The following is a 25,890-nucleotide window of genomic DNA, read 5'->3' as shown; positions in this document are numbered from 1 at the left end:
TAAATAAAAGGTTATGAATGGCAAGTAAAATATTCACTAATGAGATTGCATATAATTCTCCAATCTCAAATCATTTAAAATTTTAATTGATCAACTGAATACGAGAGCCGCCAGAAACCAATTTGATGAACCCGACTTCACGTGCTAGTTTGGGCCCAATTTGGCTTCCAGAGCTACCCTTTCGTTGTCAGTTGTCAGTCCTAATCTTTGTAAATTATTAGAACTTTATGATGACTATAGTTCGACTGACAGCTCATCAATGCCAGCTCGTCAAAATTGTTAACAAGGATTGGATGATGTAATAAGTTGAATAGTTAGTTAAGAGAAATTTTTAGTTATAACAAGAATACGGGTGATATATCTTGTGTTTTTATGTAAGTAGTGAGAAATTTTATTTTTTAAATTATTAACTTTTTAACACACATGTCTCATCACCATTTATATAGCGATATGTAGTGTACCATCTCCTGTGACGGTCACACTAAAAAATCTCTTATTAGCTAGAGTTGGTTGAGAAAGCTTGTGAGCCACGGAATGTGCTCAACTATATAGAACACTGTAATGTGCTCAACTATATAGAACACTGTAAAACTATGGTGAAGAGTGTGAAGAGAGTAGGAAGGGAATGACACTAATTTATAGAACCAATTCTAAAAGGCACATGGAAAAGTCTTTTTTGGGCCCAAAAGCTAGAGATACATCTATTATTTAACATAATATCGAGTTAAAAGTTGGTTTTGTTGGTTTCTGATAGGGATTTTACCACACGCTCAAAAGGGTTAAAATTTCTTATAATACTTGCAAGAATTATTAAATAATTTGAAGTAAACGAATTATTAAATAATTAATTATTGTAATTATTAAATAATCCCGCAAGATCGTTCTCCACAAGAATTATTAAATAATTTGAAGCAAACGAAATTCCAATTAATTATTGTAAAGTAGAAAGCTGTGATGATTGATTTTATGACCTAGTTAAATTAAAACGAATTTATTAATAAAAGTAAACTAATCTGCAATATTAAAGGTGAAAAAGGAGGAAACAGTTTTGTAGAAATCAAATTAAGAAAGCACTAAGGTTCCGCTGTCACCTTAACAATCCTATATAGTTCTCTCAATTACTTATGATTTATACATGCATATTTCAAATGTTAGATTTTCCTAATATATGCCTACTTGGACCCCCCAACATAGAGCGTATATCAAACATGCAATCCGTCTGTGGTATTCAGATCAAATCTAAAAATGTATGACTTATTAAGTTCCGTGAAACCTTTTGACAAACCACGCAACCCTCAAGACGTGGTATTCATCTTAAGTGAACTTGCCCATATTAATCACAAGAAGCCTTTGTCAATTTTAGGGACCGACCTCCGACCAAAATTGCATCAAATTACTTGTCTAAACATCCTAATGGTGATCAAGCATCAAGACAATTAGATAGTTTAACCCAGTGATTAATAATTCAAAAACTTGCATGCATATAATCATAAGCAAATTGAAGAGAAACTACATATTTTTACCAAGGCTCGTGGCCTCACCCTAGCAAAAGAGAATTAGTTACGCATAATCATAATAAAAATCATAAAGTTCTTTATTGAAATAATAAAAGATTGAAAACACCTAGAATGGAAGAAGTCTGAAAATCTCTACGCTTGGCCAAATTCCTCTCTTCAAGAACGCACAGAGAAGAAATGTTTTAAAGAATGAAGCCGGCCAAGCTTATTTAACCTAGCAGAAATTAAATCCTCCTAATAAAATGTCTTCCAATCCAACTAGGAAACTAAAAACTAAAATAAAATATGAAACATAACCCTAAATTAAATGGTAAAATTCACCTAAAATCTGAACAGCCACGTTTTAGACCCCTAAGCTGCTCCAAAATCGGCCCAATACAGCTGGATTTAAGGTTTTCAATATTTTGAACACTTTTCCAGAAAGCCACAAACCCATCAGAGGTCCTCTCAGGCTCCAAAAACACAATTTAAGCCCAAAAACGTTATTTTCCAGTACTACGCACTGCTCCTTGATTCCGTCACCAGAAAATAACCACTTAGTAGAAAAATCCCAAATTTTGATACGAACACGCCAAGAGACACACGAACGTCCTCCAATTTGAATCACTCCAAAAATTCATCCGTTTAATCATGTTTTGCTCCAAAGGAAGTCCGATGTCCTATATTAAAAATATAAATCAAAGTATCAAAATTTTACCAAAATAATTACTAAAACATACTAAAAATAAGATGAAATATATAATATGAAATTGACTCATCAGTTTCTCATCAACTTGCTGCAATTTGGTCAATTGGGGTCTAAACTCCAACGCAATGTGATCCAAAGAGACTTACTCGAACTTATCTAAATCATTGTAATCAATCGATCCCAACTTGCTTGGTGGGTGAAGGCATTCAACATGTGCGCTGTCTTCCCGCAACTTGAGATTTTGAGTCGACGTGTATACAGATAAATCTCTCTCCTTAAACGTGGCGCTTCTGAAAGAGATTTAATGCATGGAAGAGTCCAAACTCCACATGGATATAATAAGCAGCTGATATATGGATAATGTTGACGAGACCATCAATTTAAGTAATGTAAACTGTGTAACGTGGTTGTTGATGATTTGATTATTACTTAAGTATTGATTAATATGCTTATTTTTTATTTGTGACATATCACATAGTTTACAAATGTGTCTAAGAAATGGCTTACCTAACATTACTCTGAATACATATTGGATAATGCTAGGGATAACAAATTTACAAACTAAATAATTTGTCACCAATAAGAAATGAGTATGTTAATCAACACTTGAGTAATAATCCAATCACCCACATCATCCAAATCTAGCATTACCCATATTGAAAGAGTTATGTTAGGAAGAATAATTTGTAGACAAATTTGGCAAACTAAATTTTGTCTACAAATTTAGTCTCCCTTATATTACTCATAACAAAATATCACAACTTTCAATCGATACATATCAAAATTAATCATGCGGGAGGGGCACTAGATAAACAAACAATAAAGCTAAAATCAGGACATCTTTGAAACTAGCCATGGTTCGTACAAACTAATTAAAAAAAATTTCAGATTGGATTCAAGTAAATATATAACAAAGAAAATATATATTCATAATGAATGAGTTTATACTTAGATTTGGCTCGCTTTGATTTAATATTGTAGCTTTGTTGTGACTTTGTAAATGCATAGTAAAAAATGAACTGATTAGTGGCTTCGCTATAACAATCTACTTTTTAAAGGCAGAAAAGACTCATAAACGTTTTTCAGTTTGTCCTGAAAACCATCGTGTGATTTAGAAATCAAACTTAAAAAATGTCCTCTAGAATACGAGTATGTAATAACTAACTTAATAAAAGGTGCAGCCGCTTATTTCAATACAAATTTAGATTATGCAAAGTCCAAAAACATGCAACGAACGAAATAAAGAAAATAATTTGTGGCCCAAATAAAGAAAATAGATGTAATTAATTTAGGGATCTTCTCAATTGTGGCCCAAATTCACTCAAAAACTATAGAAGTGACTCCAACTTCTAATCACCTCATATAAAAAACAGCCTGATACCAGAGAAGGAGATTCGATCAGGATTTAACAAAACTCAAATAATAGAAAAGCAAAAAGAAGGCATAGCATTATAAATATATAAAAAAGACTTAAAATATAAATTAATTATCTGAATAAGAAACCCGGACTTTATAAGTACAGTTGTTACTTGGAACAGAGGCCAAATAATTGGAATGGAAACACAAACACATGAATTGTGGAACTGGAATCTTAATTGTATGTTAATAATAATTCACTCGAAAATTATGGTGCTGCAAAGTGGGAATATTAATTTAATTATTTTTTGCCATCTTTCAAAAATGTCCAAGAAGCAACAATCACCGGAAATTTTCTGAAGAACATATTTTTCCAAAGGCAGAAAGCTAAAATCATGAAAAATAAGAGGTAAACATGATATGTACAAAGTTGTCAGGGACCTGACCTCTATGTCAAGAACTCTCTGTTTAATTATTTTCTTGCACAGGTTGCGGTAGGGGTTTTGTGCTTTAATTTATTTTCCTTTATGTTTATTTTTGGCTGCAAAAGCTTCTTATCTTTTGTTTTTGTAACGATTAAGGGAATTGAAACATTACCCTAATCCTCATTAAAAAAATTATAATTAATGATGGTCGTCACAATAATGGGAAAAAAAAACACAAATCCTTGCTTAATTTCTTTCATAAATCATGTGATGATAATACTTGCATCCTCTTTGAGGATGAGCTCATTCCTCCACTTGTAATAACGTATCTTCAATGTGAAATTTCATAATCAGAATTGATCAATCTCTCAATCTTCATTTGAAGATCATCCTTAAAAAACATCATTCGAAGATCATCCTTAAAAAACATCATTTGAATCGATGATTGTTCAGTCATTATCAAATTAATAAATCAATGTGTAGATACCAAGTACCACATTTATGATGAAATGTTGATTTTGTAAAGATAATCTTTAAATGAAGATTAAAAGACTAAACAATTACTGATTTGAATGATTTTTTGTAAAAATAATTTTCAAATGAAGATTAAGAGACTAATTGATTTCGTTATGAAATTTTTACGTTGAAATACGTTATTTATAAGTAAGAGAATGCGAAATTAACATTAACTATCGATTGAGAAGTTAACATTACAAGAGGGATGCACACATTATCCTCATGTGATTGAGAAGTTAGCATTAACAGGTAGACTTGATCGGTTGCTTTGCACGTTGATCGAGGTGGATGCTCCATATCCAGTTTTAATTGATCAGTTGCTTACGTAAATGACCGCATCCACAGGTCCTCCACATCAACCGCCCAGGAACATCGCTGGTCGTCCAGCAGAGTTTCGCGCTAGTCTACTATGCGTTGCATGCAGTATGCAGACCCCATGTGTCATGCGCGCACGTTCGTCTTGTAGGGTTTTGACTCTGCATGCAGTATGCAGAGTGTCCACATGCGATTGGGTAGGGTAGGCATCACATATCAGGATCCACATGTGATTGGGCAGGGTAGGCATCACATATCGTAGCTCCACATAGCAACCTTCAACCTCACGCAAGCAGCGGCAAGTCCATCCATCCGCCGCATAATTTTAACGAAAAACTTCCGGTACTGTTTATTTTAATAAAAAAAATTATATTTTTACACTAAAAAAATCAATCATAGTACTATTCACTTTACCCTTTATTTTGTCATTATCGTTAAAACTCAAAGTTTTCAAGCCATTTTCATTAGTTTTCCTTAGAATTAAAGTTAAAAACAGAGTCGTCCCTTCGGATGATAGACTTTTCAGTGTGATCGGAATACGAAATGATACATCATATGTCATTATAAAAGTGAGATATGTTTGTTAAAAAGTTAATAACTTAAAAAATAAAATTTTCCACCAATTACATAAAAACACACGGTATATTATTCGTTTCCAATCACAATAAAACATTTCTCCTCCCAGAGAAAAGGCTGATTAATTATATACCTTTTAATAAAAATTCATTTTCCCCCTCAACTCTTCTAAATAAAAAATTCCCGCTCAACATTTTCTCACATTTTGTTTGTCAGCTAAAGTGTCAAGTTCGTGGTCATTCCGTTGGGTTGTTGATTGGTCATGGTTTGAACTTTGACATGATTCACGTGTTACCAATTCTCGCAGAACACTAACATAAGGCTTTTGTTACGTGTATTAATTTGAGTTTTTAAAAAGACTAAACACGCTTATAAATTACAAAAATGTCTCTAATCATGATTGAAATAAAATGTTTCTAAATTCAAAAAACATACTTGAACTAAATTGTGGAAGAATGATATGACATGGTATGAGCTTATATTTCCATTGTTTTCAGTCATGTGTTTTTCATTATATTAGCTCTTTCATATTTCTATTATTTTAATGGGTCTACTGCAAGATCTAAAATGTACCCTCAAGCTAGCGAATGAACATGTACCCTAATTTGGATTTAGAAAATGGCTAGCGTGGACTTTATTTATTTTATTTAATTTTAAAAAACGCTTGGAGTTTCAAAGTCACCTGAGAGGTGCCTATAAATTTGTATTGGCATCCCATCACACACAAACCCATCAATCCAAGACAACAAAAATGGGTGCTCAAACTTTCACAACCCCAACTTCAAACTCACACCATGTTCTCACATTTCTTCTCCCAATTCTTCTACTCATCATCATGACAAACATGCAAACAACCGTCGCAACCTCCTCTTCCTCTCAAACCTACAAAACCTACGTCAAAACCGCCTGCAATTCAACCACATACCCACTTATTTGCTACCAATCCCTTTCCTCGTACGCTTCCAAAGTCAAATCTAACCCTCGAAAGCTTTGCATCTATGCCCTCTCCGTGACCCTACAAGCATCGAAAAACGCCTCTTCTGCCGTGTCAAAACTGTCTAAGAGGGGAGGACTAACCCCAACGGAGAAAGGGGTCATTAACGATTGCTTAGAAAATATTAAGGAATCCATCGACGAGCTAAAAGATTCGGTCAGTTCAATGAACAATTTGGGGGTCAAGGGTGCTGATGTGCAAGCTCAGTTAGATGATATTAAGACTTGGGCCAGTGCCGTCATCACAGACGACGTTACTTGCACTGATGGATTCGATGGTCTGAAGGTAAGCACGGCGGTTAAGACCCCCATCAACAAGAGCATTGTGTATGTTGCTAGGTTAGCTAGCAACGCTCTGTCGCTCATCGACAGCCTCAGCTACTAGTGCAATTAATTAAAGCACCCTAGCAATTCCTTGACTCATCTATTTTCTTTTTGGTATTTAACTTTATATTGATGATAGTTTATAGATTGTTACAATTTCTGTTGTGGTTGTTTATGTAATTAAAAGCTGTTTGAAATGGTTTTGCTGTAATTTGCTGGAAGAGTGGTGTGTATAATACTATTATTATATGTAATATGTTAAGGGCGAGCTTTGAGAAATATAATTTTTTGAGCAACCAATAAGCTAAGCCGCACGTTGAAGATCCAATCTCATGACCCATAAGGCCATCATATCTCGATCGATAGAACTTGGATTTCCCCAGCTGTCTTATACAATTTATTTCCGGTATACATACTTTCCATGCATGTGTATCACCAGAACAAAAAAAAAAATGAACAGATTTAATTCCCATTCCAGTTCCCATGAGAGTTACAATGATGGTGAATCACACGATGGTAATTAAGGAGAGGCTGAAATGCCTATGTGAGTCTTCTCGATCTCCGAAAAAGTAGACTAATGTAACAACACCACTGGATAGTCCATTTTAAAAATGATTTTCACAATGAAGAATGGATGAAGATTCCAAGCATGCCTTAATGCTTTGTTATAGTTTAAGGAAAAGATTTTCATACATATTTTTTTTTAGCCTTTAATCAAATAAAACAAAGAAAAAATATAAATAAACAAAAATGTATGCAAGAAGAATAAGAGGGCAAAAATCATTTCTCTATTTCAATTATGGATTGCTCGTCGTGCCAATTGTTACAATTAATGAACGGATAGTTATAACCTAATTTTAATTTCCTAATTTACCAATATTATATTAAAAGTCAAACATAACAAAGGAACACATGTTCGTTTTGTTTGGAGGTAGATATGGTTATGGAAGATGGAGAACATACACTAAGACGGGTTTGAAAGCAAGACTTCTTCATTTTTACGTATATTTTGTTCTATATTGGTTTGTATTCGGCAGTTTTGGGTTTTTTCTTCTGGTTATGTCCGTGAAATTTTAAATAAGCAAATTTTAATCTCTCTTGGAATTTTGACTAAGTAATATATTGCTTCTTTTATTGTTTTTATTCTTAGGCATCCTCCTTTGTATAACTGGATTAAAGTAATACAGATGGGCTTGCTAAGGGTAGCCCAGTAACTGCGACCTGTGAGGTGTTCTTTTATGGTTCTGCGGATTTTTTTTTTTTTTTTTTTTTTTTTTTTTTTTTTTTTTTGTGTGTGGTTCCTCTAAGACTGAGAGTTGGGGTTTCAAACTTTTTTCTATGCAGAGTTTTATGCTTCATCTTTGTTGTGGAGTTGGCCGCGGGGTTATGTAATTTGTGGTTCGAAAGTGACTTTTGCAGTGTGATTTCCTACTTTTCTTAGGTATTTTTTCTCCTCCTTTGGCAGCTTTAGATTTGTTGAAAAAATTCTTCCCTTTTGCAAAACATGGTTTTCCTTGTCTCATATTTTTGAAGAAGAAAATGAGGTAATAAATTAGCTAATTTAGGGTTGGATGCGAGTATGCATGTAATAATCTTGAAGGTTGGGGTGGAGCAAATCCCAACTAAAGTAGTTTATTACGTTTAGTCTATAGCTCGCTTGGAAGAACAATTAAACAGAAGGCGCACATGAATTATAATTAATTATACACACAAACATAAGGTGTTGGGTTTCAAACCATGTGTTCCGCGGTCGAAACTTTTTTCTCTTCTAAATTATTGTAATAGTTTTGAATGCTTCCTCCTCCCCTTAATAATAATAAAATTTAAAAATATATGAATAAAGCAGCTAGCTATATACACACATTTGATGACAAATGAATGTGATATTGATATCACATTTTTCTTTTAGTATTAATATTCTAAATTTTCACCAAAGTTTAGGTTTAATCATAAATCAATTAATAATATATATGAAGGATAATTTAATTATTTAATTACAAGCACATGTATGATTTTTTTCTTTTACATATGTGGTTCACACTCAATAAATTATCTCTTTTAGAGAAACTTTAGATTGATCACGCACTTCTCATTTTCCTTATATTTGATTCACTTGTAATTTATTCGATCTAGAAATTTATAAAAAAAAATAATGTAAAAAGTTACACATGTAGAAATAATAATGAGTGCGGAAATCGTCACTAATGTGGACATATACCTTATTGTTCAGATGGATTTGAAAATTGATACAATCTACAATAATACAGGTATGGGAGTGATCACATGGAGAGAATGTATGAGTAAGGTCATAATCTTAATTATTTCAAGTCCTTTCAACCTTGTGAAATTATTACTAATGGAGTTTAGAATCTGTTAAATGACTTTCGTGAAATTAATCAAAATCGTTTGATTTCATCAGCGCTACTGCCCACCCATGCATCCTGCTGCCTGGTGCCTGCAGAACATCATTTTGGAAGTTTGGAACCATGAAGAGCCGAACATCATTAATACAATATTCATGAATTTTTTTTCACTCATTAATTTTGATAACATTGGTATGCTAACACTAAATGGTAGAAAAATAAATTAATATCAAATTTTCTATTTACAATTTCAAATTTAAAACCTTATCATACTTATAAACAAAGGAGTATCACAATTTCAGAAGGCCATGGTTTAAGTAATTTTTTTTTTTTCATTTGATTCCATTCAAACAGAAATATCTTACATGCCTGCAGTATGGCGTGGCGGTGTGGCCTGACTGAACAGTGCCATGATAATTAACTGATAAGTGATGGGTGCCCATGCCATCGCGACTTGCGTAGATACCTGGACGAATAGATTACGGCTTCGAGAAGCAAACTGTTTTTTAGGAAAAGACTAAAGTTCCAGAGATGCTGTTAGGGTAGCATCACACATAGATCCAATCCAAGAGTTAGTTTACCTGAATTTGTTTATTATTGTGTAGTCAAAGACTTGAAGTAAATAACCCCTTTCACTCTTCGGAAGACGCTACAATAAAATTACAGACTGACAAATAATTTAAGAAAGGAAAAAAATGGTCCCCAAATCTTCATTGGTGGCTTCCCAACGCAATCGATATTATACAGTACGGAGTCAATTCGTGGGCCAAATATTTGTGCTTAAACCATCTCCAATCGATTCGGTCAAAAAATTATAGGGTTAAAAATAGTTAAAAATAACACGAAAATAGTTTCCAACTAAAGTTTAGGTCAAAGAGCTTTTGGGTCCCACCAGACTAAAACCACCAAATCAGGCCAATGGGCTGACCATTTCCAACCAGCTAACCAGACAGCTCGATGAGTCCAACCCACTTTTTTTTTTTGGACGAATTTTTTTCATACATTATTTCTCACATACTTTTCGTCATTACATACTATCTTATCTCGTTTTATTTCAATTATTTATATTATGTTCTCTTCCAATAATCTTTTCCTTTAATTTTTTCAATAATTTTCAAATGATCACCCCTTTCAATAATTTTCTAATATGTTCAAAAAAATTATTTTAATATGATAGTTTAATTTAATTAACTATATTAATTTAACTAAAATAATAAATTATGTTTGGTTTATAGTCTTTTGACCAATTCTGTTGAGATAATATAAAATATGATATGACATTGTTTATTAAAATATAATTTCTTACCGAACTATAAGACTAAACTTGACCTTTTACCTTCGATTAGAAATGGTCTTGTAGGCTTATAGTCCATGGTCAGGTAATCATCTTCTCGTTCACGTGGTCTTCAGTCATCCAAGGCCAACAAGAAACCTCGGCAGGCGCCGGTCGCCGCTCTCACCTGCCTGCGGTCTTACGCCCACTCACGTGCTCACCGCCACTGGCGAGTCCCGACAAACAACCCCACCGCCTCTCTCCCCCCACCACCGTCTGCTCCCTTTAACATTTTCACACTTATCCTATTTCATTTATTTTCCTACGGACTCTCTACTCAGTCCTCATCCAAACATATATATTGTTAATTATTGCCTTGCATCGCCGCCATGACTCACGACGAGTAAAGGTATACAGGTCCAAAATAAAAAGTAAAAATTAGTTGATATTTAGTAATAATAAATCCGTTATCTCCCTTTAATCAAGGATCCCTTTTGTCACTTAAAACTGAAATATTAAGCCGCTTCCCTTTTTTGACTTCTTTCCACCGTCAATTACGCAAAAAAAGTTGATTTTAGTGTCTATCGGTCAATAAAAAGAACCCAACTTTTCCTGATACCTGCTTTTATTTTAAATTTCGGCTATGCCAAACTAAACTAGTACTAAGTTCAATTTATCCCTTCAATCAAGGATCTTATGGCTAGCTTGTCCAGAACAGGTTTAATTAAGTTACAAAAGATAGACACCAAAAGCAGCAGCCTGCATAGCCTCACATATGGAAGATCCAAAGCACTTGATCATATCTTACATATCTTTATATATATATATATATATATATTATATATAACATACTGAATATACCAAACTATACATTAAAACTAAACAACATCAACAGTTCTCAAAAAAAGAAAAAACAAAAACGCAGTAGCTCATCAGTGCTTGCCAGCAAACCGGTTGCACAAGGCGAGTGCATTACTAGTGCACTGAGCAACGTTAAGCACCTGAGCTCTAACGGAGGATTTGATCTTGCCGTTCAAGGCCTTCCCGGAGAACCCATCAAGACACGTATTATCATCAGTCAAAGCAGCACTGACCCAAGTCTCCACATTGCTCATGTGCCACAAGAAATCCTGACCCTTGGATTTCCCCATGTCCTTCAGCTCCGTCACCGACTTGCTCAGCCTGTCCACGCTGTCCCCCATCTCCTCCAAGCAGTCCTTGATGGCTCCGTACTCTCTGGATTTTAGTCCCTTAAACTTGGCCAACTTGGTCACGAATGTTTTCGCGCTCTTTGCTCTTGTAAGGCTGACGGACAAGGAGGCCTGGGCCAGCTGGCGGGGGCTTTGCTGGATAGATGTTGCGTAGGAAGAGAGAGATTGGATGCAGACTTGTGGGTAGGTGGTTGCCCTGCATGAGGTTTCGATGAAGTTTGTAGTAGTTGTGGTGGATGCAGATTTGGCTGTGCCAACAAGGTAGAAGATGGGAAGAAGAAGAAGCAAGATAACTGAGGCTCTAGCCATTGAAGGAAAGTTGGGAATTTGGAGGGGGATTGGACTCGGAAAAGGTTGAGACTTGAGAATGCGAAATGAGAGTGAAAGGATTGCGTATTTATAGAGGTGTGACACTATTTTTTTTAACACGACGTTTCATCTTATACACGCTGCTCTTTATTTTAGTTTTTTTATTTATTTTTATTTGTTTAGTCTAAAGATCATAAACAATAAAGTGTGACATGATTGAACATAAATGTACGGAAATTAGTCGTTTACATATAAAATGTATAATTAGTTGGAAAAATCATTACTTTATGTTAGGTTGTACTAATTAGTTGACACCGTGTAACAATCTGTGTACTAGATTCATTCTTTGTAGTTTTATTTCTTTGGTGTTTCGAGATGTCAAAATTTCATCCGTCAGTGAAAAATTATTATAATTTTAAAAAAATCAAAACAAATAAATTGTTGAATGAAATTTTAAAAACCCGAATCACTAGATCCGGTGATTTCTTTTTACACATAAAGGGCTTCTGATTTTATATACATCTTTGTCAACTTCATGGAAACTTAGGCACATGACCATTCGTACTTTTCAAACTCGTATGTATAAATTACCTAATGTTTTGTCGACCAACGTGACATAGTTTCTATTTTTTATGGGTAAAAATCCAGTAAGCTTTGGAAGTTAAGTGGGATCCACATATTATCTAGAGGATGCGAGTTGATTCAGGCCAAAACTTGAAAGAAAATTAATGTCCCACATGCGAGACGCAAAATCTAAACAAGAAAACGTGATTGGGGCATAGATTATGGAAACGGATCCTCTCCGCGGATTCTTTTAATCAAATTCACACAATCAATCAATCAGAATTCTTGAAATTTAATTTAATGACTATAAATAGTGGATTCTTTTAAAAGTTATAATAACTTTAACAGTTGGATTAAAGTTTAAAATACGTGAATTAAATAATTGGGTAGATTTAATGGAAGGAATCCAAAAATGATCACTTTCCATAGATTATTTGCACTTCCTTGAATTATGCAGCAGGACTTAGGGAATTGTTTAAAGATAAGCTGCCAAAGTGTGACACTAATCTCTAGTGAACTGCTGACTTTTCTATAATTTCTGCGCGTACTTCCTCTTCTCAACCGATGCATGTTAAGCGGCAACTATTTGGGTTCCCTTTTTACCTAATTCAAAGTCACCAATGGAAATATAACAAACTAACAAACTAACTTCAAAGAAAAATAAAAAACAAACACATAAACAAAAAAGAAAAAACCGATGAAAACTAAAGTGATAATTTTCTCCATTAACGGTATTAGGTAATTCGGCTCCGCACAATTGTGATTAAGGATACAACATATATCTTCTATACAATTGATATATCTTCTATACAATATTAACCTGTTATAATATTGTAATATCTTTTTGACGGCCCTATCGTTCATACGAGCAAAGAAGTTATAAATGGGAAAGCAAGCTATGTGAAATGAGAGGCCAATAGAACAAAGGCAGAAGAAGGGCAAAAAGTGACCAAAACACTAACAAATTAGCGAAAGAAACAAGAAAACAATGTAAAACGAGATGTGAAACTCACGATTATAATTGAAGGCAGTCCAAAGTAATCTGAAGGGAACATATGTACCTACCTAACTGCATGCATGATATGATTTTTTCTTGTGTTTTTACCCGTGAATTAATTTCATCGACGACCAAGAGAAAGAGAGAGGTTGCTACCCCTTTTGCTCCAGTTCCTTGCCGACCTATTAATTTTTTAAGTCGCATAATATCAGAAGGCCAGAAACTAAGATTTACTCGATCTTAAGTGGCTTGTGATATTTGTTAACTTTTAAATTTTGATTCAATTATGTATAAAATATTAGTTCTTCTGTTAGCGTTTTTATGTTAGATTATAAAATTAATTAATCTGAAAATTCTTCCCTAATTATTGCATGTGTTAGTTCATTCTTGCATGAAGCAATGCAGAGATTAATGGAATATGCTGCTGAATAAGTTAACTGTGCTTGTTCCTGCCACTGCAAAATGTCCCCACCAAACTGCATTATTGGCAAAACAATATGAGTCATGTGATTGTGACCAACAAATGAGCTATGAAGTAAATAATTCAAGCACAAGATTATGTCAATTTGCAGTCGACATGCCCCTATCAAGGTTCTGGCTGGCTGAAAATGGGCATTGGTATTAATTTCCCTTTTTTAAGCTTAAAAAATGGGCATTGTTGTGAAAAAATGGGCAACTGTAACTCTCAGTGAAATCGAAAAACGAAGTTACACTTAGTAAAGGGTATTAAGCATGTAATGCAGATTTATTCGCAATAATGATTTAGCCCGAATAAGAAGAGATTACGAGCTATTTCTATTTGTATATTCTCGTGTGTATCTCTCTAACATTACATAATGAGAAAATTAAACATAGAAAGATATATAATCAGTTACAAGATATATATTATTTCCAAAATAAGATTCACGCTTTCACTTTGTTTTTTTTGTTTTTTTTTTTTTTTTGTTAATTGGAAATGCATTATCCGGACAAAGATACCAAAAGGTTACTTGAAGGCCTACAATGAGGCAAACAAATAGAAGAAAAAACTAAAGAAGAGTAGTGCAAGAAGGTACAAGGAAATCATGATGACGCATTTAATGCTAAAGCGTCCCTTCTCACACTACCAAAAACATTTAAGGGGGCATGGAAGTCCATTGTTGTACAAAACATGAACCAGGGAAGATAGGGATCTATCGACCGAAATATGATCACATGCTTCCCTACATTGCCGCTAAGCCAAATGGTCTGCAGCCGATTTGGCCAGTCTTGGGACCCAAGACCAGCGGCATGTTCTTGCCATGTTTAATGAGCAATTATTGGATTAAAAACGTAACTACAGCCGTAATGATTATACCAATGAAAAGAGAATGTCTTAAACTAATCATGATTAACGAGGATCAATTATTAGTTGGGACGTAGGGATATTTCCGAATCATACTACTATTAGTCTATAACCAAAAGTTAAGACTTTTTTGGATGATAGAGGCCGAAAGCAAAGGATAGTACAAGGCTATCTAGAAGTATCTGTCGAAAAATAGTGGAGTAGTACTAGCCAACTAGGCCAGGCTTCACAAGGGGCGGATTGATTTTAAATTCCTTTTAAAAAAGGAATTGTTACAGGCATTTTAAAAATTTTAATTTGTACTTTTTATAAGTGTAATTTTTTTTTTTAAATATAGAAAATTTGAAATGTTAAATAGAAATTTTAGAATGCTAATTGCAATTTTCTTAAAAAAAAAAAAAAGGGATTAATCATCACATGTGCAATTTGATTTACGAGAAAAAGTTTGATCCTTAAGATTGAGGAGGACCTCCTCTTTAAGGTGTTTTGTTCATGATTTACGAAACTATGTGTTTAAGATTGGAATCGTCCATATAATAAATTACTTTGCAAATATCATCTCTTCAAAAAATAAAAAATAAATAAAGTTTAAAATAAGGTTGTTTAGTCAATCAATTGTAACAAATAAATAGATAGTTCGTAATGCTTTTTATCGTATCCGACCCTTTGTTTTTAAAGAGTTCGATGGCTAAACAATCTCAATTTTATTGGTTTTTTTTGCAGATATAATCTTTATAGTATATTTTATAATATAAACGATTCTAATCATAAGTACGATATTCTATAAATTTGTCACAAGACATATTTAGGAGGAATCCCTTGTCTTTTCAGGAGCCAAGTTAATTAATTCCTTGACATATTGCATGGTAGAAGGGATTTAGGTTTGGGAGCTTAAGAACTGAATAATCATAGGGTTTTAAAGTATTGATCATCTATCCATAAATAGCAGTTTTGATCAATCTATGTTTAACACTACAAACTTTGAAAGCGGTATAAATTTTTTTTATTTATAAGCGCTTTTACTGAAAGCTCTTTTATTAAAAACACGTCAAACCCAATATTAATAAAAACCTAGGTTTTTCTTGAAAGCACTACGAGCTTCTTCAATGTGCTTACAACTCATAATAAAGAGCTTTAGTTTTTTAGTCAAATCTTGTCGAAAATACTTTTAATTATTCAAAAAATTTAGTCATTCGAAAAACACCTTCAAACAGGCATGCATCATATCGTTTTAACATAACAAATAACAATTGCTCAAACATTAAAGAAATTTTAAGTGAACTGAGAAAGAATTGCATGCTTTTCATTTTTTGGAAAACTAATGAAAATGACTTGAAAATTTTGAATTTTAACGATAAAGACAAAATAAAGGATAAAGTGAATAATAACATGATTGACTTTTTATTATAAAAATGTGATTTTTCGTTAAAATGAACAGTACTAAGAATTTTTCGTTAAGGTTCCTTTATTTTTCTCTTATGTTCGACATGTACAAGTATTAGATATGAGTTGGATTAGGAACATGCCAGCTACCAGCGATGGCTGAACTGAACAGAACCATATTCTTAATCAGATTTCTTAGAAGCTTTTTGCAATTGCATGTGTTTTCTCTATCACAACGAAGACACGGAAAAAATGAACAGCTAGGGTTTCATGGCCCGAGCAAACCCACATTCACTTGTCTGCAATCCTTCAGTGTTGTATCAATGTTGAACCAGAATGACCAAAAGTCACAAGATCTTAATTTTGTAGGTCTATGAGTCCAATCCTCTATCCACCATCATCGATCTCACTCTCTCCACATCCTCCAACATACCCACATTGCCATAAATCTTCATCAAAAGCTTGAAATTATACTCGTTATCTGGCTCCAGATCAAAAAGCTTCTCTGCAGCAACCTCCCCGATATCAACATTGCCATAAAGGTAGCAAGCATACAGCAGTGCACCGCACACCGTCGGACTAGCCACGAACTCCATTCCATCCGTTATGATCCCGTAAGCTTCTTTGATCCGACCTGACCTTTCGTAAAGATTCACCATGCAAGCATAATGCTCCATAATTGGACTAATTCTGTATCTATTTTTCATGACAGAATATAGTCTCTGACCGTCCTTGACCAGACCTAAATTGGCGCAAGCTGATAAGATTGACACAAATGTGATATTGTCTGGCAAAGCACCGTCATTCTCCCATCTGATCAAAATACAGCAAGGCTTCCCGGCTTTTAGAATGAGCTGAAATGATTGTATTCCATGTTACGACAGCCCTCTCCGGCATATGACTAAACAACCATCGCCCTCGATTCAACTTGTGATGTTTGGAATATGCAGCAATCAAGGCATTGGCAACGGACAAGTTCCACTCAACTCCCATCCTAATTACCCATCCGTGTATTTGAACTACAAGCTGTAATGATTGAACCGCAGTGAGGATTGTGGATATAGAAACAGAATCGGGCTGGTACCCTTCATCAAACATTTGGCGAAAGATGTCAAGCGCCTGCAGCAAAACCCCGTGGCGCATATAACTGGTGAGCATTGTGTTCCAAGAAACCTTGTCCCGACTAGAAATCTTATCAAACACTTTCCGAGCCTTCACAATGTCGCCACATTTGGCATACATGTCAACCAGTGCATTAAGCACAAACCTATCATTCAACAAACCTGAACGCACAGCATGCCGATGCACTGCCTCACCAATCTGAACGAACCCAATTCCCCCACAAGCTTTCAAAACTCAAGGGAACGCGAACCGGTCAGGTTCAACTCCCTCTTCCTCCATTTGAAAGTACAACGTCATAGCATCCTCGAACAAACCCAATTCTGCATACCCCGAGATAAGCGCATTCCATGTGAAAGCCGACACGTCCCTCTTAGGCATTTCATCAAACACCTTGTGCGCCTCGTCCATAAGCCTACTTGCAACATAAAGTCTAAGCAGCTTCGACGAGAGGCCTACATTTCGACGCAAAAGGCTTCTGGGAATGAGCTTATGAACCCGGTGGCCATACTCCAATGCTTCTGTCTGGTAGCATATTTCCAAAAGGGAAGCAAAGGTTTGCGTGTCGACGGATTCTTCGAGGTCCTTGACGACGGCGTCGAGGGCTTGGAGCTTGGTCTGGGCAGAGGGTTTATGGTAAATAATGAAGGGGGTTGGGGTTGATTTGGGGAAGGACAGGGAATTGGTGTTTTGGTTTTGGTGAAGTTGCTTTTGCTTCTTGTTCTTCTTGCTTTTGAAGATGCTGAGTTTTGCTGTCTGGAAACTTAGCGGTTGAAATGTAGTCACCATTTTTTGAAATAACAAATTGTTTGAAAAACTTCTAGTTAAAGGGCCTATAATCTACTCGGCGGATATAACCAACAGGACGGATGACATCAAATATTTACATAAAAAAATTCTTGACAATACTATATATATGATTTATTAAACGTGTACACTGTTCTGACCAAGTGACTTAACTCACGTTTGCACCATAATTTAAAGTATTAATTTACATTGAAATACACAGTCAAGGATTAACTTTCTCCAGTACAACAAAATTATAATCTGCACCAGTACAACAGTACATGCATCTTAAATATCAGATTAGATTTTGGATTAACAGTAATGAGATCGAATTGACCTCTGTTACACAATTTTCACTTGCTTTTCCTACCAGCTTAAGCGGGGTACATGCAACCATCAAAGTGACATATTCGGGGTAGATAAAAGTTAACGCGGTAGATAAGTAATCGGTTTAGATATCCCCATGCTTCTTTTAGTACAAACTCCCACTCCTAGAGACGCTTGTGGACGGCAGACTAATCTCTGGTATCTGGTGATCTTTGCCAGAGAGAAGAAAGCACGAAAATCTTACACGCTCTGCAATCTTTTACTCGAACGTTCATTTGCTGCAGAAATAAAAACAAGTTATTGAATCATTGGCCCTTCAGATCAAAAGAAGAAAAAAAAAAGATCGTTGGCCTTGAAAATGGGGACACACTAACTTTTGGTACAAAATTAAAATTCCTTTAGGCTGTTTCTTTACGTTTTCATGTCGTATAAAAACAGAACAGCACCTGGATTACTAATGACAGAATGTACCTCTGCGCAGCAAAAATTGGCCGACCTTTTTCAAATATGTCATCCACCGTGGATTTTTCAATTTATACTTCATGCACTGTGTAAATTAGACCCGAATCAACATGGTACGCAACAGATGAAAGGGAAATTATCAGAAATCAATTTTGCATCCTAGAAAACTTCATACACACGCAGGAACCTCGAAGTATCAAATGCCGCTTACAGTGTTCAAAAAATCTCCGCCTGGCCACCGCTTCAATTAATCATTAGGCATTTGAAAATTAAGAAATGACGATTAGACCTGCCTAGTCGCCCACCTAACCCATCTAGATCCGCCTAGGTTTTTGTGGATGCAAACATCCGCTGTCTCTTCCTTTGACGAAAAATACACTTGCAAAATAATAACACATTTGATTAAGGTCAAAAGCCTCACACGCCCACGATGAATGGGGGGCTTTCGCCAAAGAATCTCCAACGCTAAAGTTAGAATTCTGAAAAGAATGTATTTTTAGGAATTTGTAGATAGCAAATGGCTTAGCATTTTAGTGAGATAAGTGAGATATTTATAGGAGGGTGGCCGACCCTTTAGGTGGAGAGTGGCCGGCCATATATGGTGAAATTGTGTGAAATAACTCAAGATATTATGTGAAATAATATCTTAGAATTATTATGGCACTTATTCCAAATTAAATAGGAAATTTAATTTAAAGGGAAGATTACAAGTGAATATAAAAGGGAGAGGAGAGAGCACAACGAGTGCACCTCCTTAATCTAAAGCTTAGAAAGCATATAAATGGAGACCTCGTGATGCTCCTATATCCAGTAGAGACGACGTCGTTTTATAACCCTATACAAACCCTAAATCGTGGCTTCTGCAATCCACTCTCTCCCCCTCCCCTCTCGACTCTCCTTATCGGCGCTGTCTCACCGGCTTCGTTCTCTGCCTCACTCGACGTGGGTCTCCTCTTGGCTCTCCCGGTCTTAACACTCGACAGCCCACCTCGATTCGCCAAAGTAAGTCGTTTATGCTACTCTAAAATTGGTTAGGACTTTATTACTAAAATAAGTACGGGATCAATGGCTCGTGAAATTCATTTCTGGGTTCCTGGGTTTCTGCAGCAATGTATATTCTAATTTTAGATTTTTCTGGGTTTCTGCATCAATGGTTCGTGATATATGTGTGTGTGGTCATGAGAATTTGAGATTTTTCACTTTCAAATTTATGATTTTATCTTTTGGTGTTTTACGAAAAATTTAAATTTTAATTAAATTTGTATGTTAATGCTTTGGGTTCCATGTGTTTGGTGCACCGAATATTGATCTCTCTCATATGGATAAAGAGTGAGGTTCCATGTGTTTGTGTGAGAGTAGAGTCCTAACCAACCTTACCGTTGTTTATATTATGAGATTGTATTGGAAGAATTATAATCCCAGTAGGAGTCGTGTATGGCTGAACTACTTGTATCTATTCATACAAGTAGTTCAGCCACAAATAGTTCAGACTTTGGTTATCTGTTTTCCTTCTTCACCGTGCCTCTGCAGCTGCACTTCTACAACTTGGCTTCACGCTTTGGGTTGTCTGTGACTCTCTATAAAATATAAATCTCTGACCTGTTTATGTTTCTCATGTAGTTGTATCTCAGACGCAACTAGCTTATCAGAATTTTCTATTCCAATAATATTGAGATCAAGTGTTTCTCTTGGAATGATCAAGTTTTCGTAATTTGAATCTGTTGAACTTCAATGAATATGTTCCTAATTTCATTTCGTCTCTTGACCAAAATGATCGGTCACGTGCAGTACTTGCTCAGTTTCAAACGGGCGAGGTTAGGTCCGGTAAAAACACCTGACCCGCCTGTTCCTGTTTTATTTACAAACGGACTGGATCTGGTCCCTGCAATTTTGGTGCGGCCCGGGCTGTTTTATTTATAAATGTGTTGTAATTTGTTTCTAATTTTTGTTGTTACAGGATGATGCACGTTTGTGAGATTGGCACGGCCTCTTTTCCTTTGGTTAAGACTTTTGAGCGCCACCAAAACCAAAACACTAATTCCCTCTCCTTCCCCAAATCAACCCCAACCCCCCTCATTATTTACCATAAACCCTATGCCCAGACCAAGCTCCAAGCCCTCGATGCCGTCGTCAAGGACCTCGAAGCATCCGTCGACAAAGGCGTAAATGTCGACACACAAACCTTTGCTTCCCTTTTGGAAATATGCTACCAGCTAGAAGCAATGGAGTATGGCCACCGGGTTCATAAGCTTATTCCCAGAAGCATTTTGCGTCGAAATGTAGGCCTCTCGTCGAAGCTGCTTAGACTTTATGCTGCAAGTGGGCGTATGGAGGAGGCGCACAAGGTGTTTGATGAAATGCCTAAGAGGGACGTGTCGGCTTTCGCATGGAATGCGCTTATTTCGGGGTATGCTGAATTGGGTTTGTACGAGGATGCTATGGCGTTGTACTTTCAAATGGAGGAAGAAGGAGTTGAACCCGACCGGTTCACGTTCCCTCGAGTTTTGAAAGCTTGTGGGGGAATTGGGTTCATTCAGATCGGTGAGGCTGTGCATCGGCATGTTGTGCGTTTGGGTTTGTTGAATGATAGGTTTGTGCTTAATGCACTGGTGGACATGTATGCCAAATGTGGCGACATTGTGAAGGCTCGGAAAGTGTTCGATAAGATTTCTGGTCGGGACAAGGTTTCTTGGAACACAATGCTCACCAGTTATATGCGTCATGGGCTTTTGCTGCAGGCGCTGGACATCTTTCGCCAAATGTTTGATGAAGGGTACCAGCCGGATTCTGTTTCTGTATCCTCAATCCTTGCTGTGGTTCAATCATTACAGCTTGTAGTTCAAATACACGGATGGGTAATTAGGAGAGGAGTTGAGTGGAACTTGTCCATCGCCAATGCCTTGATTTCTGCATATTCTAAACATCACGAGTTGAATCGAGCGCGATGGTTATTTAGTCATATGCCGGAGAGGGATGTCGTAACATGGAATACAATCATTTCAGCTCATTCTAAAAGCCGGGAAGCCTTGCTGTATTTTGATCAGATGGAGAAGGATGGTGCTTTGCCAGACAATATCACATTTGTGTCAATCTTATCGGCTTGCGCTAATTTATGTTTGGTGAAGGACGGCCAGAGGCTATATTCTGTCATGAAAAATAGTTACAGAATTACTCCAATTATGGAGCATTATGCTTGCATGGTGAATCTTTACGGAAGGTCAGGTCGGATCAAAGAAGCTTATGGGATCATAACAGATGGAATGGAGTTCGAGGCTGGTCCAACGGTATGGGGTGCATTGCTGTATGCTTGCTACCTTCACAACAATGCTGATGTCGGGGAGGTTGCTGCGGAGAAGCTTTTCGATTTGGAGCCGGATAATGAGTATAATTTCGAGCTTTTGATGAAGATTTATGGCAATGTGAGTAGGTTGGAGGATGTGGAGAGAGTGAGATTGATGATGGTGGATAGAGGATTGGACTCATAGACCCACAAAATTGAAATCTTGTGGTTGTCTGGCCACTAATTCTAGCTGGCTACAAAGCTGAAGGATTGCAGACAAGTGAACGTGGGTTGCTCGTGGCTATGAAACCTAGCTGTTCATCTTTACTGTGTCTTCGTTGTGACAGAGAAGACACATGCAATTGCAAAAAGCTTCTGAAGAAATCTTATTAAGAATGTTGTTCTGTTCAGTTCAGCCATAGCTGGGAGCTGGCATGTTCTTAATCCACCTAATATCTAATATTTACTTGTACATGTCCAACTAAGAGAAAAATAAAAGCATTCAATTCTTTTTCACTTCACTTAAAAGTTTCTCAAAATGTTCAAGCAACTATTATTTGTTCCGTAAATGGATAAGATACATGCATGTTTAGAAATGATTTTAGAATGATCAAATCTTTTTTTATAATTAAAAGCACTTACGACAAGATTTGACTAAATTTTTTTTTTATATAATTAAAGATTTGACTAAACTTTCTTTATGAGCTTTTTTTTAGTCAAATCTTGTCGAAAGTACTTTTAATTATAAAAAAAAAAAATTTTAGTCATTTTGGTTTTGGTGAAGCTGTTTTTGCTTCTAGGTCTTCTTGCTTTTGGAAGAAGTGCAGATGCTCAGTTTTGCTGTGTGGAAACTTAGCGGTTGAAATGTGGTCACCATTTTTTGAAACTTACAAATTGTTTAAAAGATTTCTAGTTAAAGGGCCTATAATCTACTTGTTGTTTACACTGCTCTGACCAACTGGACGGATGACACCAAATATTCACATAAAAGCAGTTTCACCCCTAAGGATTTGTGCCAGCATCCAGCCCATTTATCCACTTCAATGAACAGTAATAAATCAAAGCATCTCCACCTCTAAAAAAATGCGCTGGCACCTAGTTCATTTAAAATATTATTAATTTTTTATAAAATAATAAATAAATAAAATTGTTTTAATTTCAGATAGAATTTTTAATCAATCTCGTTACGCTACGTGTTATTATCCGAACGTACTATTTTAAGTTTATGTAATTTTCTTTAGTGTGTTTTTTTAAAAAGTTTATTTGGTGAGGTTATGTAAATTTAATTGGTATTTTTTATTTTTACGTTTATGTAATCTTATTTAGTGTGTTTTTTTGGTGAGTTGATGTAATCTTATTTGATGTGCTTAAATAAAGTACAAAAAATAAATTTGAAATTGCATAAAGTTCTAAAATAAAGACGAAATTACATAAAGTACTAATAATAAATAAGAAATTACATCTATTAATAAAAATAAAGTACTAAAAATAAAGACGAAATTACATAAGAAATTAAATAAAGTACTACAAATAATTACGAAATTATACAAAATCTCTGGAGCTAGGATATGTGGTGCTAGGATCTTCGTTGTAGGAAGGATTTGTGTAGCTAGAACCCCCTCGACTTGTTTCCGCATCTCTTGCATGCCTCCTTCGCACGACCTCATTTTTTTTCGATGTCCAAAAATATTTTGAATTTGGAGATAGTCCTACTAGAGACTTGTTAATAGTGTCACGATTAGCTTGAGCCATCCTTTCTTCTCTAAGCATCTCATTTTCTCAATTAAGTGCTTCTCTAATCATCTCGTCCTCTCGATTAACTTTTTCTCTTTGTCTCTCAGCCGCTGCATCACGTCTCTCAGTAGCTGCTAATATTGTTGCCATAACAGCAACTTTTTCCTCATCTCTTGCATTTTCCTACGCCATCCTCAGTTCACCTTGGCGAGCAAGTTCCTCTATATATTTAGTGTAGTCATTTTTGGAAGAATTACCTTTTTTCTTTGATGCCTTTTTACCTTGAGGCCTAAGGGACTAACAAGTCGGTTGAGTCTCTAGCACTTCTTCAGGCATCCCTTCTGTCTTGCAAAATGTGTCAATTTCTTGTTCTGTCGTGTTTGCTTCTGGTGAACTATGTACTATGTCGTGTCTGCTTCTGGTGAACTATGTATACCCATACCGTGCATGACAACTTCTGGACCAGTTGCCACAATTTTGTATCTGGGGCAATCTTTGACAATTTGCCAACATTCCCATTTGTTGAATGATTTGTTATGGGTTTTTTGCATTGTAGAATGCTTGTGCTTGTAGTGTGACATCCCACATCGCCCAGGGGAGTGATCCTTAAATGTATATTCTCATCCCTACCTAGCACGAGGCCTTTTGGGAGCTCACTGGCTTCGGGTTCCGTAGGAACTCTGAAGTTAAGCGAGAAGGGGGCTAGAGCAATCCCATGATGGGTGACCCACTGGGAAGTTGCTCTTTTTTTCCCAAAAACAAAACCGTGAGGGAATGGTAAGCCCAAAGCGGACAATATCGTGCTACGGTGGTGGAGCGGGCCCGGGAAATGATCCGCCCGGGCCCGGATGTGACAAATTGGTATCAGAGCTAATCCCTGGCCGGAAATGTGCCGACGAGGACGTCAGGCCCCTAAGGGGGGTGGATTGTGACATCCCACATCGCCCAGGGGAGTGATCCTTAAATGTATATTCCCATCCCTACCTAGCACGAGGCTTTTTGGGAGATCACTGGCTTCGGGTTCCGTAGGAACTCCGAAGTTAAGCGAGAAGGGGGCTAAAGCAATCCCATGATGGGTGACCCACTAGGAAGTTGCTCGTGAGTTCCCAAAAACAAAACCGTGAGGGAATGGTAAGCCCAAAGTGGACAATATCGTGCTACGGTGGTGGAGCGGGCCCGGGAAGTGATCCGCCCCGGGCCGGGATGTGACATGTAGTGTCTATATATGTGGGATAAGATAGTATTAAAAAATGCGGGTGTAACACACATAAATAAATTAAAATATTGAGGCGGGTGGAATGCATATAAATAAATCAAAATATTGTCACCTGATCCGCTAAACTTGTTCCACTACGCAAATTACTGGCAGCATGAGACATGGCGTTTTTCCAACAAGTAAATGATGCGTTGAGTTTTTTCCAACGACCTTGAAGACTTGAACTACTTCTGGCATCTTTTCCATGTACATCGCAAAACGCTTTCGTAATTTTACTCCACATTTCTCGCTTATCCATCTCATTACCCATAATCGGGTCATGAGTAGTGTGCACCCAACATTCACACAACGTAACATCTTCAATGAGCTTCCACGAAGTCATTTTTTTCCTCTCAAAGTGTAGAAAATATTGAAATATGGTGTAAGGTGGAAGATGAGGGTTAGGTATTTATAGAAAGAAAAAAAAAGAAGTTTTTAATAAATTTTAATGTATTAATTTATCTGGATCGTTGGATTTGAAAGATATTCAAATTCAAGAGCCAAGGAGCTGCCACGTGGCCAACGGTCATAATTCTGACCGTTGAGCCTTTTTTTTTTTTTTTTTAAATTTTGGGGGAAAAAATTGTGGACCGTTGATTTGTGATCAAACGGTTCAGTTTAAAAGTAAAATTCAAATTTTTTTTACCATTGGAAATCCAACGGTCTAGAAAAACTAGCCGTTGAAAATCCAACGGCATAGAAAGGGCCACGTCGCCTACTTCCGGGTGAAGAGCAAGTGGGCTGACAGTGGGCCCCGCTACCTGCACCCTTGTCCCCTACTCGCGCCCGCGTG

General features: G+C 36.2%; 3 protein-coding genes and 1 pseudogene across 3 annotated transcripts; 2 read left to right on the top strand and 2 right to left on the bottom strand.

Annotated features, from left to right (window-relative positions):
• The first annotated feature begins 6,237 nt into the window (after nucleotides 1-6,237).
• LOC137721149 (pectinesterase inhibitor 10-like) lies at nucleotides 6,238-6,771 on the top strand. The gene has a single exon (XM_068460258.1). It carries the CDS (start codon nucleotides 6,238-6,240, stop codon nucleotides 6,769-6,771), a length of 534 nt encoding a protein of 177 aa, XP_068316359.1.
• Nucleotides 6,772-11,027: 4,256 nt separating this feature from the next.
• Nucleotides 11,028-11,936, bottom strand: LOC137720498 (21 kDa protein-like). Its single transcript, XM_068459573.1, has one exon. The coding sequence runs from the start codon at nucleotides 11,864-11,866 to the stop codon at nucleotides 11,279-11,281; it is 588 nt and encodes a 195-aa protein (XP_068315674.1). The 5' UTR covers nucleotides 11,867-11,936; the 3' UTR covers nucleotides 11,028-11,278.
• A 4,245-nt stretch (nucleotides 11,937-16,181) lies between these two features.
• On the bottom strand, nucleotides 16,182-18,042 carry LOC137721146 (pentatricopeptide repeat-containing protein At4g25270, chloroplastic-like; annotated as a pseudogene).
• Nucleotides 18,043-19,554: 1,512 nt separating this feature from the next.
• On the top strand, nucleotides 19,555-22,711 carry LOC137720360 (pentatricopeptide repeat-containing protein At4g25270, chloroplastic-like). The gene is made up of 2 exons (XM_068459421.1): nucleotides 19,555-19,830; nucleotides 20,786-22,711. The coding sequence occupies exon 2, from the start codon at nucleotides 20,787-20,789 to the stop codon at nucleotides 22,311-22,313; it is 1,527 nt and encodes a 508-aa protein (XP_068315522.1). The 5' UTR covers nucleotides 19,555-19,830; nucleotide 20,786; the 3' UTR covers nucleotides 22,314-22,711.
• Nucleotides 22,712-25,890: the final 3,179 nt, after the last annotated feature.

Source organism: Pyrus communis, chromosome 16, assembly GCF_963583255.1.
Source record: "Pyrus communis chromosome 16, drPyrComm1.1, whole genome shotgun sequence".
Taxonomy (NCBI): Eukaryota; Viridiplantae; Streptophyta; class Magnoliopsida; order Rosales; family Rosaceae; genus Pyrus; species Pyrus communis.
The sequence above is the reverse complement of the archived record's forward strand: the minus strand, read 5'-3'. Positions and strand labels throughout refer to the sequence as shown.